We start from the raw sequence: 14445 nt of genomic DNA, 5'->3' as shown, positions 1-14445 counted from the left end.
TCTACAGGCCAAAAGATAGACTCTTAAATCGTTATGGCCAGTTCTGGAAAAACTTTGACTTAATGGGAAGACCTCTACAGATGGCATAGTGGATAGAGTGCTGGGTCTAGAATCAGGAGGATCTGAGTTCAAATGCAACTTCAGACATTCCCTAGCTGTGTGACCCTGAGCAAGTCACTTAACCCTGTTTGCCTCAGTTCCCTCATCCGTAAAATTAGCTGGAGAATGAAATGACAAACCAGTCTAGTATCTTTGCCAAGAAAACCCCAAGTGAGAGCACAAAGAGATAGACATGACTGAAATGACTAAACAACAACCTGGTTTAAAAAATTTTACAAAAAAGAGAATGGAGGTTTGTAGCTAATCTATTCCCTAGCATAATGTTTTTGTTTTTGTACATAGTAGAAACTAACTTAATGATAGACTACATACCATGTAGCTAATATTTATATAACATGGCTTTAATGTTTCCCAAGCATGTTATTTTATTTGATCCTCATAATAATACTGTAAGGAAAATGCTATAATTATTCTTCTTTTACACAGAAGAAAAATGAGGCAGATAAATATTAAGTGAGTATCCAGGATTAGGTGCCTGAGGACAGTGAGTGGTCCATCTTGTGATCTCTGCTTTCTTGTGGCTTAGCTGAGGTGTTTCTGTTGCTGCAATCATTTCTCTAGGGTAGGGGTGGTTGTCAGTTCAGGAAGGTTGGGGAGTGGGGAGAAGAGTTGGCAAAGAGCTTGAATGCCTTAGTATTCTAGTATCTCAAAAAGTATTAGACTTTGTGAATGGTGTAAGTTCACCATTTGGAGGTTTTTCAACAAGTTCAAAATCTACTTTTCTTGATTTGGGGTTTTTGAACAAGTTCAAAATCTACTTTTCCCTTCCTCCTCCACCTCACCATCCCCAGTAACCCCTTAATAGAGTTGAAAATTTAAGGGGGAGAAATCTACATTATTTTTGGACAGAGAAAGCTCAAACTTGTTTATCAAAGCCCAGAATTCAATTTCTAGCTTACATTATAAAGTACTTTAAGGATCACAAAGCACTTTGAGTACATCATCTCATTTGAACGTGATAATAACCCTGTGAACAGTTAGACAATTCTCCTCCCCATTTTACAGATGAAAAAACTAAAAGTTTAAGTATGAGTAACTTATTCAGACACACACCTAATAAATGGCAGAAGCTAGAACTCAGAAAATGGTTACCAAGTCTAGAGCTCTCTCGCTGACATCAGCCTTCATGGATTTCAGTACTAGCCCTTGAAATCAGAAAATCCTGATTTGGGGGACATTTAAATAAGAGTTAATTTTATCACAGCATTACTAGATTATAGATATAGTAAATATTTGAAACTACTTTGGAGGTAGAAGATATATGATAATGATTATTCTAAGGGATGGCAGATGATGAAAGGTTTGGTAGATTCATAAAATCATGGAGGTGGGGGGCTTTAGAGATTATCTAAATCAGTAGTTCTCAAACTGTTTAGTCTAAAGACTCTTTTATACACTCAGTGATTATTGAAGACTCCAAAGACTTTTGTAATGTGGAATATATCTAGTAATGTTTGCCAAATTAGAAATGAAAAGTGAAAATGAGAAGACAGACTCAGAGAAATGGAATAACCAGAACTTGAATTTAGAACTCCAGTTCTTAAATGCTCATAATTTGACTTCTGGTACTGATTGCCTATCAGCCATGATACTAGAGCTATATTGTTGCTGAGTCATTTTTCAGATATGTCTGACTCTTTGTGATCCCATTTGAGGCTTTCTTGGCAGAGATTCTGGAGTGGTTTGCCATTTCCTTCTCCAACTCATGGTCGCACAGCTAGCAAATGTCTGAGGCCAGATTTGAATTCCTGAAGATGAATCTTCTTGAGTCTAGGTCTCCACTTAGCTGCCCTAGCTTTACAGCAATTTATTAAGAAAAAGCTACCTGTGATTGATACTTGATACCACACAATATCAAAGTGGATACCATCCTACATGTCATTTTTTTCCTCATAGTCTTAAGATAATAAACACAATTAAGAAAGAGTTATAAAACTTTTTCTCGCTCCCAAATACGAATCCAAACATACAATCAGACAACTTCCTAAGATTCCAAGTTTCTAATCAGGGATGGCCTGGATTGGTAGAGGCATTTCCTCACCAGTAGTGACTTATACTAGTGAGATCCCAAATCTGAATCAAAAAGTATAATCAGAGTTTTCCAAGTGTGAGGTTCTGATTTGGTATTCATAAGTAGAGGGCCATTTAATAGACATTTTCTGACTATCCTCCAATCAACAACATTACTGGCTCTTAAAGAGTCATAGTGTTTGCAGTAAGATGGCTTACAGAATCTTGTTGAATTATTCCTCTAGAATGCTATGGACACAGTATTCTTAGGAGAGATGGCAAGTCAGTTAGCTGATGGAGGAAACTGAAGGCCAGATCTCCTTTTTTGTGCTAAAGAAAAGATAGAATTCTCATCATTGCAATCAGTGAACATCTGTCTTTATGAACATGGTTTATTTTCCCTGTTAGCTTAGATCTCATTTTGTCAATTTCTGATGTTTTCAAGAAGAAACTTAAGAAGCTTTCCTTCATCTTTCTCCTTTTCTTCTTACATCTGAATACCTATAAGAGTCTGTGAATCCTCATGCTTTCTTTCTATTTGTTATTCTTATAATGGTCCTTCAGTGACAGATATCTAAAACTGCACATACAAAGTGCAAAACCACATATACATTACTGTCTTGCAACAGCCATCTAATACCAAATACATCATCAGAGTCCCCTAATCCCAAATAGACTACCATGTTCTTGTACCACCAAACATCTGTAAGAAGCTTTCATTCCCCAATTCTTACCTTGCAGGGGCCATCACAGCCTGCACCAGAATGGAAAATTGCTTTGTTCCAATCTTCAGATCTTCTCTGAGTCAAAGACTCCTTATCTCTATACTGTTACCACAAAAGAAGGAGCTTTGGATGAAACTACCTAATTTGAGAGATGTGGAATCTCTTGGATTAATCTAAGCGCAGATATAAGTTGTGCAACTGAAAAGGATATGTAGTATTATGGTTGTGTTTTATCAAATTTGGCTAGTCCAGTACTGTTCTTAAAAAAAGATTAATAACAGATTATATAGGGCTTTTGGAATTACATTGTATTTTTAATATACTATTTCATTTGATTCTCATTCACAAAAACCCTTTGAGAAAAGCACCATAAAGAATTCCTTTTATAGATGACTCACAACCTTCTTGGTAACTTCATTTTTTATCAGCAGCTCTCCTTGGTTTTGACTCCATGGAATAACATATCCTTGTACTGGGTATTCCCCAATGGCTACCCCTTCTTTTTCAGCTTCCTCCATTAGACTAGAAGCATCTTGAGGGCAAGAACCATCTCTTTTAGCATTTAACATAGTAACTGGCACACAGTAAGGCACTTAATACATGCTTATTAAATTGAGTTGTTGCAAATAACAGAAAACTTAAATGACTAGCTGCAAGTCATACAGCTAATAAGTGGTAGAAAAGATAGCAGGTCTTCCAACTCCAAGTTTAATCCTTTTACTACAGCTGCCCCAAATCACATGTAAATGGTTGATAATAGTTGTACCTTCAACATCATTTAATGACAATTCACTTTCTGACTTACCCTAGACAAAAAAGTGTCCATGTTTGGTACATTCTTACTAAACAACATGGTGGTGATCATTGTTCATCCTTGCTTCTTGAAGATGACCACTGATATTACAAGGGTGATATCTTGACTTGTGTATGAATTGGATTTAAATGAGGAAGAGCTGGTCAAAGTCATTAGCCTATTTACTCTTCCAGAGACATAGGAAAGACAAAAAGTCAAGATGATTTGCAGTGGATGACCTTGGTTTTTCTAAATTAAGGTCTTTCTCAGGTTCCAGTTTTCCTGGGACCAATGCAATAAAATACCCATTCAATGACTAAGGACTAGATCAAACAATATACTTCACTGTAACTAAATAGTAAAGAATTGTTTTAAAAAAATCACTTTATATAAAAAAATCACCTTACCTTCTCCATGCCCTCTGAATCACAGCGGCAGCATGGTTTTTTTTCCGGAACAACTCTTTCCTTGTTCTTTCTTTTTCAATGATCATCAGCCGTTTCTCTAATGGGAGAAGTTCAATATTCAGATTCTGCCCCGTTGGAGAGAAGGACAATTGATCACTCGCATTTGCAGATGCTGTTTTTGCCTTCACCAAATTTGGCCTGTCACCAGGGGTGGGGTGCACCCCTAGATTACTGAGCCCAGGTTTTGCCAATCCTGTTTTACATGGAAGCCCAGAGCAAACTCTTCTTATGACTTCATTTTCTGCCCCTTTGCTTCTTTGTGTCCGATTACATGAAGGCTCACTCCCTGGATGGGTGGGTTCTACTTTGGCACTTCCTGGTCTGCTAGAACCAGCTGGAGAGCACCGCTCTCCCTTTAGTTCTTTACTTCGTCTTCTTATGGAGTGCATTCTGGTCCTTGATACCGTTTCATGGTCCTTTGGGTGCTTTATGTTTCCAACTGGGCAATTAGAATTTGACAAGCATATTTCTTCTCTTCTGTCCAAGGGCTCCCTACTGCAAGCCACCATTCGCCTCTGATCTAACTTATCTCCAGACCCACTTGCCTTACCATGAGAAGGATGTTTTGAGACACTCTTTCCTCTGAGAGATGGCGGTTCTAGGCCTTTTTCACCTTCTGACTTAGAAATGTTCACCTGAGGTTTGCATTCATTATCCCTTTCATTGGGGCCAAAATGGACAGAAGGAACTTTGCCTTTGAAATGCTCTCTGGTTGGTTCTTAAAGGAAACAGAAAAAGCAGATGTTTGTCAGCACTAAAATTACAAGACATAGCTTATTTTGTCGCTTCATTTTTTTATACAATTACTCTAGAAGGTATTCTACAGCATAGATACCAACCCTTTCTATTCACTTTAACCCTTTGCCTTTCAGGTCTTTCCTTTATGCTCTATTCAATATGAAAAAATGAATACATTCTAGAGTTTACCCAGTGTAAGGAATTAATACAAGTCAGTTCAATAATAATATTTAACATTAAATTACATAAAGTTTCATAAAGAAAATTTTCTTTGGTACGTAACCACATTTGTTTTTTTAGGATGAGAGATTCTGTTTCTTATGTGGTACAGTGGATAGAGTAAGCAACCTGGAGTCAGGAAGACCTTAATTCAAACGTGACCTCAGATATGTACCAGTTGTGTGACTTTGAACAAGTCACTTAACCTATGTGCCTCAATTTCCTCCACTGTAAAATAGGGATAATAATGGTATTCAACTCTCAAGACTATGAGGATCATAGAAGATAATAATTGTAAAATGGTTACCACAGTATAGGATATATAAGTGCTCTATAAATATTAGCTGCTATTATCAGTAGTAGTAGTAGTATCATTTTTGAAAAAAAATAGTAGCATATTCAATATGTTGCACTGGATTTGATTAAGAACAGATTGAGAATCCTAATTCATCTTGTGGTTATAAATAGAATCAAAACCTTTTAAGCACATCTAAGAACAGGTTTTGTTTCCCCAAGGGTACAACAAAAATTTGTAACTTCATTGATTAGAAATCAATTCCACAGTTTCTAGTTATTTCAGAGATCCTTCAGTTTGTCTTTAATTGGAGTGTTGTTGTTGATTTTTTTTTACTCTCAATACAAAAACAGTTTCATATTCAGCCTCATTCCTTGGGTTATCAGTAGGAATTATTTCTTCAAACATCTTTTTCAAATATTTCAGATGCATAATTCCTTTCCTACTTCACATCTTTTCCACTGCTTTCTCTCCAAATACTCAATATTTTTCACTTATTCTACTACTTTTAAAATATTTCAATAGAAAAATGTAACATTTTTATCAAACAGTTCCTAAATCCTCTTGCCAAGCTTCTCTTACTTGCTGGAGGCATGTCTCCCCTAGGTTGGGAAACCCCTGTTTTCTGGCATCACAGTGATGCTGATGACAATAATTATGATGGGAGATGGACAAATAAGCAATAAGCTTTAAAAGAAGTGAAGGGAATGGATGCAGGATCTCCATGACCTTCCTTTTCCTTGTCTACCACCAAAATGACTCCGGTTTGTCTTATTCCACCTCCTAATCCTTCCCACAATTCTTGGTATACACCAAAAGATCAAGCTAGCACAGAATAGTGGGAAGGGCCATTTCCCAAGGATATGCTAATAAAGTATTGTCCAATTGGTAATTAGCTTTAAGTGCTGGGTTGTCCGAGCTCAGTGCATCAACTCAGAGTTTCAGCCCTTTACATGGCACTAGAGGTATTTATTTCCCACTTGGTTACTATTGGGATAATTTACATCTAAGAAAGTAGTGGTACTTGGGTTATAGAAATCTGGCCCAAACAGTCAGTCTAACTGCAGTTAACTGAATTAACCTCATAGCTGGCTTTGCTTATCTATGCATTTTTATTAAAGAGAATAGGGAGAAGTGAAGTAGACATGTGATAATAAAAAAATGTGATAATCAAAAAAAGTGATAGTAAAAAAATAAATAAATAAAAGACATCAATAGAGAAAGCTTTGTTAGTACCAGTTAGTAGTTAGCCGAAGGAGAGAGCAGTCCAGTATAGTTCAGTGGAAAGAGACAGAGAAACTGGGTTCAAATCCTATCTTTGACAATTTCTATCTCTGTGACTCTTGTATGTCACTTAATCTTCCTTGGTCTCAGTTTCCTCATCTCTTAAATGGGAAGTTGAACCAAATAAGCCCTTATTTCCTTTCTAACTTTTGAATTGTGTTTCTAATATCTATTGCTTCATCGGTATAAATTAAAACATACCTTTTTGTCTTCGGTGATTTTCTCCTTGCCTTTCTGTAGAAAGAAATTGCTCTTTTCTGTGTGCTATATCTGGGGACACTCCTGGGGATCCTTTGTGGTTTTTTCCTATTTGGCTTGGAGAGGCGTTGCTGGAGAGTGATTGTTTGCCAGTTATATTTGTGGGTTTGCTGGGCAACGGTGGAGGCCTGATGGCTGGATTTCGCTTCTCTGGAAGCTGCTGTGCTGGTCCTCGGCATTTCACTGGGCTCAGGGTTCCCCTTGGGTGTTTTCCTTCTTTCTTCTTACTTTCTTCTTCACGTTTTCTGGAATTAAAGCCAATTCTTTTAGCAACAAGATCAAACATCCAGGGCATTCCAAATTAGTCAGAAATTCTTAATATTTCATAACTAGCTCAAACTCATACTGTGCTTTAAAGTTACAAAGCATCGAGATACATGTTCATTGACCATTGAAAGGAAGCTGATTTCACATGCTACAAATTTTGCTTAGCAGGGCCTGCTTGGTTATTCAGCAGTTCTTCTATCTAACCATTGGCGAATCCCCATCTTATTCCCCCCAGGGACTGATCCAAACCTTTTTCTCTTTCTTCAGGCCCTTACTTGTCTGAGGGGGGCATTAAAAACAAATTATTTATATGGTTAACCAAGTGCCTTAAAGTAGGTCTTCTTAAACTTTCTCTATTTGTGACCCATTTCCCCATCCCAAGAAATTCTTATATGACCCCAGGTATATAGGCATATAAAACAGTTATATACATTAAATATTTATTGGTAATAAATCATAAAGAAATTTATTTTAAAACAATTCTTTTGTATATATATAATTTTACTATTTTTTAAAGATGAAAGCAAATTTGCATAGTAGTGGGATGAATATGTTTGCTTATTTTTACATAAAAATTACATCTTGGTGTAAAATACTTGATACTTCAAGATGTAGAGAATTCAGAAACCTTTTACTGTTGCCAAATTTTTCATGATCCCCCCACATTCAATTATGTGACCGCACTTGGGGTTGTGACCCACAGTTTAAGATGTTTTGCCCTAAAATATGTACATTTTAAAAATTCATTGCAAAATAATCTTTATTCTTAAAAAATAAAAAAAGATGTATTCCTGTTGTATTGGGTGCCCTCTATAACAAGGCTACATCACTGAGAAGATTAAAATCAACTCAAGTCAACAAATATTTCCTAAAACATTTCATTATATGTTCAATATTGTGCTAAACACTCGGGATTAAAAAAAAAAGAAGCAAAATCTTTTGTTCCTCCTTCCCCTCCCCCCCACTCCGCCTTGCTTTTTTTTCAAAGTGCATACATTTGAATGGGGGGAAACAACATGTAAAGATCTAAGTATATACAAGAATACATGGATCCTATCTTCTGATCCTTTTAACAAAGTGCTCACTTAAAGGATACCAATAACTTTTTAATTACCACACTGAGAAACAAACATCTTTTTCAGTGCTTTTGACCTCTCTGAAGTATTTGACAGTTGTTAACAACCTCTATTTCTGTATTTGCTTGATTTTTGAGACACCACACACTTCTAAGCTGTTGCCTACTATTTTGCTGAAACATTTATGGTGGACATTTTGCTATTATAGTTCTGTTCTCAGTCCTTGACTCTTTTTTCTATGTTTATATTTTCTCCCTTGGCTATGTCTTTCCCAATCATGATGTCACAATTACCTCTATTAAGGAGATTTCAAATTTATATCTCTAGCTCTGACTCCTTTTAAACAAATTTTTAAAAATACTTATTTAAAACAATACAAAACAGGAAAAAACATTGTTATGTGTACAGCAGAGCATAAGAGAGGATTCAGAATAAAAGACAATAAATTTTCATTTGAAAAAACCTTTATAATTCATTCAGAGCTATCTATCTTTTCTTTCCTTCCTTGTAAGTTTTCTTTTGTTCTCTGCTGTGCACTTTTTACTTTATCCTTTCCCCCCTTTCCTCCCTACCACTTTCCCTAAGAAGGCTACAATTAAGTATGGATATATTTATATATACATATATAGATATCTATAATCATACATATATACATTTCTATACATCTATGTAAGGCCATAGTATGCTTGTTTGTTCTGTTTCTCTGAAGATAGATAACACTATCTTTCATAAATCCAAGTTTTTCCATATTTATTTTTCTAAGTCCATTAACTCATCACTCCCTATGCCACAACAATATTCCAACTTTATAGTATCTAGTTATTTAAATAGTCTAAAACAATATTAACATGGCTGACATATAGTATAGTTTCCCTATTTTTCTCTTTTTATTAAAATTATTTAAACTTTAACTTTTTCTGAGATCAATGATCACTACCACTGCTTTTCAAATAAATTCTACTCTTGATTATTATTATTATGTTTTGTGTATTTCTTATTTCCTATCCCTGCTGACTCTTCTGCTTTACTTCTACCTGATACCTTGCCTTGCTATCACTTAACCTAGTTTTCCCCCACAACCCTGTCCTTTATCCCCTCCAAGAATCCCTCCTTTATTCTCTCCTCCCTTTTCTTCCTTCTTTATCCCATTCCTATTAATCTACACATCCTCCTATATTTCCTACTCACCCTATTCCCTCCCACTCTTATTTCTTTATAAATTTGGAAGACTTTTATACATACACATACATACATACATACATATATATATATATATATTTTATTTTTTATTTTTTTTATTTTTTTATTTTCCTGATTTTAGTGGGATTCCAGAACTACCAGTCCTCATCCATCTAATTCCTATATCAGTTTTTGCTCTGGCACTTCATTCTTTTTTTTTTTCTTGGCTTAGGCAATTGGGGTTAAGTGACTTGCCCAGGGTCACACAGCTAGTGGTAAGTGTCTTGAGACTAGATTTGAACTCAGGTCCTCCTGACTTCAGGGCTGGTCCTCTAACCATTGCACCATCTAGCTGCCCCTGGCACTTCATTCTTATAATATAATTACTCTTTTTTTATTTTTACTTTTTAAGAATCACATCTTTCAAACTACCCAATTACTAATGACAATCTTAGACATATGGTTTACATTTCTAGATATAAAGCATAATTTGTCCTTTTTAAGTCTATTGCAATTAGTCTTTGACATTTATCTTATATATTTCTCTTGGATCTCATATATCAAATTTCCTAATAAGTTCAGGTCTTGCAAAAAAAAATCCTGAAATTTGTTGAATGTCCATTTTTATGGTTGTCATTGAGGATTAGGCCTAAGTATGTTATGATAATTTTGGCTTCAACCCCAGTTCTTTTTCTTTCACATGTAGTGTTCTGTAGCCACTGCTAGGTCTTGTGTGATTCTAATTGTGGCTCTGCCACAATTTTAAATTATTTTTTAAAGTTTAAAATTATTTTAAAATTGTAATTTTTTTTTTCTTGTTGCTCATAATGTTTTCTCCTTGACCCAGGGTTTTAGAATTTAGCTATGATGTTCCTCTAAGTTTTCCTTGTAGGATCTCTTTCAGGTGGTGACTGGTGGATTTTTTCTATTTCTACTTTCCTCTCTTGTTCTAATACTTCAGTACAACTTTTAAAAATTATACTTTGTACTACTGTAACAAGATTCTTCTTCTTCTTTTTTTTTTTTTTTTTTTTTGATTTTAGCTTTCAGGTTGTATGGTTACTTTTATGTTTTTCTTCTCAATCTGTTCTTCAGATCAGTTATTTTTCTTATATGATGCTTCCATTTTTTCATTCTTTATATTTATATTTCTCTATATATTTCATTCTTTATTATTTCTTATCTCTTTTAACTTCAATGACTTCCCCTTGCCCAGTTGTAGTTTTTAGGGAGTCATTTTCTTCCTTATGATTCTGGATCTCCTTTTTTGTTTGGTTGACTTTTTTTTTCTCATAACTTTCTTGTTTTTTTGGATTATTTTATTGTATTTTTTTAGTTTGTACTCAGTATCTCTCAATTGATTTTTAAAGTCCTTTTTGAGTTCTTGTATGATTTTTTTTGGGCAGGTAGCAATTTAACATTACTCTTTTGCATAGGAGAGGCTCTTTTTTTTGTTTCAGTATCTTCCTTTGATGATGAGCCCTGGCCTTGTCTATTCCCATAGTAACTTTTATGGCTAGGTTCTTTCTCTTTTACCTGCTTATTTAAAAAAAAAAAATTATAGTAGATTGTTAGAATAATCATCTCTGGTTTGGGGATATGAGGGATGGAGATTCTGGCTTCAGGACCTCCTTCAGTTCTTCCCTTTGGCCTGGAACCCCAAAGCAAGAGTCATCCTCCTGTAAGTGCCCAAAGCCATCAGTGTCCCTATCCATTGCTTCAGAATTACCAGGTCATGTGCTGGTTCCTTCTCACCCAGGACCATGTCCCAGCAGCACAGCTGAGTATGACATCTCTTATCAGCAGAGGTTCCCTCAGCCTTTTAATGTTACCTCAGAACCGGGCTTGGAGATGTGATCTTAGTACTAGTATCTTTCTTCAGATCTTCTCAGTTTATTCTAGGAGGGCCTTGTCCTGCCCCAACTCTTGTTTGTCTTAACTGCTCTATTTTAGCCCTAAGGTGCCATTTTGTCTTGTTTATGGGGAAATCTGGAGAGGTTGGGAATTTCTGACCCCCTAGTGAGGATATAGAGGGAGAAGGGAAGATTAACTCTTGGAGAAGTAAGGATTGGGAAAATGACATGTGACCAACAGTACAGGAGCATGAGCTATTCTGGTCACATTTTGTTTAGAATTAGATATACTATTACCTTATAATGGAGAATTGTATCTTGGAAGGATTTTTTTTTTTTTTTTTTTTTGCTGAGGTAATTGGGGTTAAGTAACTTGCCCCGGGTCACACAGCTAGGAAGTGTTAAGTGTCTGAGGCCAAATTTGAACTCAGGTCCTTCTGACTTCAGAGCTGGGGCTCATCCTGGAAAGATCTTGAACAGTCAGGGTACTGCTTGGAGAAGTAGGGCTAACTAATTAATCTTGTGTTTGTATTCTAAAGAATTGAGTACATCTGCTTCTCAGAAATAAACACTTCTTCCTTAACTCAGTTAATCTGTGTCTGAATATGTGGGAATGAGATTGGTGAGGAGCTATCTCCATTAGGTTTGCAATTAGGAAAGCAGTGGGCTGTGGCAGCTTACCCAGGCTAATTTCCTGACCTTAACAGAGGTAAAGCAGATCACCCATAAAAGGGAAGGTTCTTCCCACACTAAGATTAAGGAGGACTGGAAAAATCTTCTTGTAGAAGGTAGGACTTTGGCTGAGACTGGAGGAAAGTCTTGAGGCAGAAATGAGGAGGGGGAGAGTTCTAAGAACAGAAGTCAAGGAAAATGCTTGGAGTTGCTCATAAGATGCACTATTAAAAATGACAAATAATTGAGGATTTTACCTCTAGCATGCATGAAAAGAAAGTGATGTTCAGTGATGTTCAGAGAGCCCACGATGTTTTTTTGTCACAGTCATTCTTTGTTGCAACTTCATTTCCTCAGAGACTACAATATTCCATGATATGTAGCCAAATATCACAGAAAGAACATTGTTAATAACATAGGTCTTAATTTGGGATTAGACACTTGGAGTCATTAAAAGAACTGTACAATTTCCCAAAGGTAATTCAGAATGTCCTAAAGGATGGACTTTGCAAATGGACTGTAAACTGGACCTTAGATTGAAAAGGAGGAGGATGACTGGCTGGATTACTTTGGGGAAATTGCACAATTTTCATTTATTGCTATCATTTTCTACAGTGCCATTTCCATGTCCTTATGTAGCACATTAAGAACTGTGATATGTTAAAGTCCAATTGCTAAATATAATTCCACAGTCATTGGTGTCAAACAAACTTGCTATAAAAATCTTGACAGATTTTTTTCCTTTTTTGCATATTGTACTTTAAGTTTTACCTTTAAATATTTTCAGGATGACTTTTCTTAGTTATCTCTTGCCAAGCTTTCTTTGCTTCCTGATGCTTTATGAGAAGACACTTCTCATAATCTGCTAGTCTTCCTATGATTTTAAAAATTAATTTATTCCCAGTACTGTCTTTAGCTACCATATCTCTCTGCTTAGGAAGATTAAATGTTTGCTATTTGAAGTGATTTCTAGGCTTTTTTTTTTTTTCTTTTCATGCCAATTAATTGATATTTAGGGAATAGTGATACTTTGTGTTAATGTCTGATCCTACATCTGCTTCCTGTTTTAGGAATGAATAATCTATTCAGACAGGTAAGGTTGGAGATGTTTTAATTGCACAACATATCTTTTCTTATTTTCATATTTTCTTCTAATTTTTATTTATTTTGATCTTTTCTCTAATAAGACAACTATCTTACTGTACATAGTCATCTGACTATGACTTCTATGGCAATAATTCACTTCCTGTCTAATGAAATGTAATTAATTTTATTTTTTTTATGATTCTATGTTATGCTATTCTCTATGTCCAATACAACCCTTTCCCTTACCTTTGAGAATACTTTTTTCAAAGAAAGTATTCTTTATACATAGGCATGAAGTATCTCTAAATCTACCAACATTTTATTTCTCTCATTTCTTTTTCAGAAATAAATTTCCTAACTTTTTTTTGTCACCTTCCCCATGCCTATCTTTATATTAAAACTATTGAATATCAAAGTACACATTGATTTAGTTTGGAAAATCTTACTGAATTCTTTGGAGAATTTTCCTACCTCAGCCTTTGCAAAAGATGTTGACATGTGAGAGGGAAGATAGCAGTTTTTGGTATAGATTTATCATGAGCACTGTTATTCAATAGTCCTAATGTCCTTTGAGATAATGTTTCTTCTTTCCTTTGGAGTAGATTTATCCACTCATCTCCTTTTATCTTCTCTGTACAGGAGAAATTGCAAAACATCTTTGCATTAAGCTGTTTTGTTTTGTGATAATTTTCATAGCAAGAACATTAAGACTGACGTTACTAGATATGGATCTCATATTTAGAATACTAGTAGGTAATTTAAACTGTACATATGGCATAGAAACTATGAATCTTAGAATCCTCTGTCCATTTCTTTAAACTTTCCTAATATCTTTGACGATGCAGAAGAGCACACAGGATCCAGGGCTATTTTAAATCAACCAAAAATTGGTTTTCTTTGGGAGACATCATAGTGTTTTTTATTTGTCTAAAGCATTCAAATTAAGCTTCCAGTCTCCTGACAAAGATACTTTTTAAGAACTTAGTGAACTTATTCTCAGATGGGAAACATAATGGACAATACAAAAGTTAAATTAAATTGAAGAAAACTCACAAAGCATTACTTATCCTACATCAAATGCTAATAAAGATTTTAGGACTTCCTAAATATAGAGATAACTGTGCTCTATGGTATTTTGGGAAAGGCTTTTCAGCAGAGATGACATTTGGGCTAAGTTTTAAAGTATTTGGAAAGGTGATGCGGAGAATCCTGCAAGGATAACGTGAGACAAAAGAGAATGGTGTGGAAATATAAGGCATTGTTGAGATATTGGTAGGCTATTCTAAATAGATTAGTGGGTACTTACATAGGAATGATGAGGGGGAAAGATGGGGAGGTTGATTTGGGCCAAAGTGTGGATGGGCTGGAATGGCAGGGTAGAGAACTAGACTTTACTTTTAGGC

At 35.3% G+C, this 14445-nt stretch overlaps 1 protein-coding gene across 2 annotated transcripts in view; it reads right to left on the bottom strand.

Annotated features, from left to right (window-relative positions):
• Positions 1–14445, bottom strand: part of INVS (inversin) — a 233900-nt gene that overhangs the window by 13396 nt on the left and 206059 nt on the right. For both annotated transcript variants that reach the window (XM_051966778.1, XM_051966771.1), the window contains exons 13-14: positions 6853–7154; positions 4056–4833 (exon numbers count right to left, since the gene is read on the bottom strand). In XM_051966778.1, the coding sequence (XP_051822738.1) occupies positions 4056–4833; positions 6853–7154 (1080 nt within the window). The remainder of the gene's footprint in view (positions 1–4055; positions 4834–6852; positions 7155–14445) is intronic.

This window comes from Antechinus flavipes, chromosome 1 (assembly GCF_016432865.1).
Source record: "Antechinus flavipes isolate AdamAnt ecotype Samford, QLD, Australia chromosome 1, AdamAnt_v2, whole genome shotgun sequence".
Classification (NCBI taxonomy): domain Eukaryota; kingdom Metazoa; phylum Chordata; class Mammalia; order Dasyuromorphia; family Dasyuridae; genus Antechinus; species Antechinus flavipes.
This window is presented reverse-complemented; position numbering and strand designations above follow the sequence as displayed.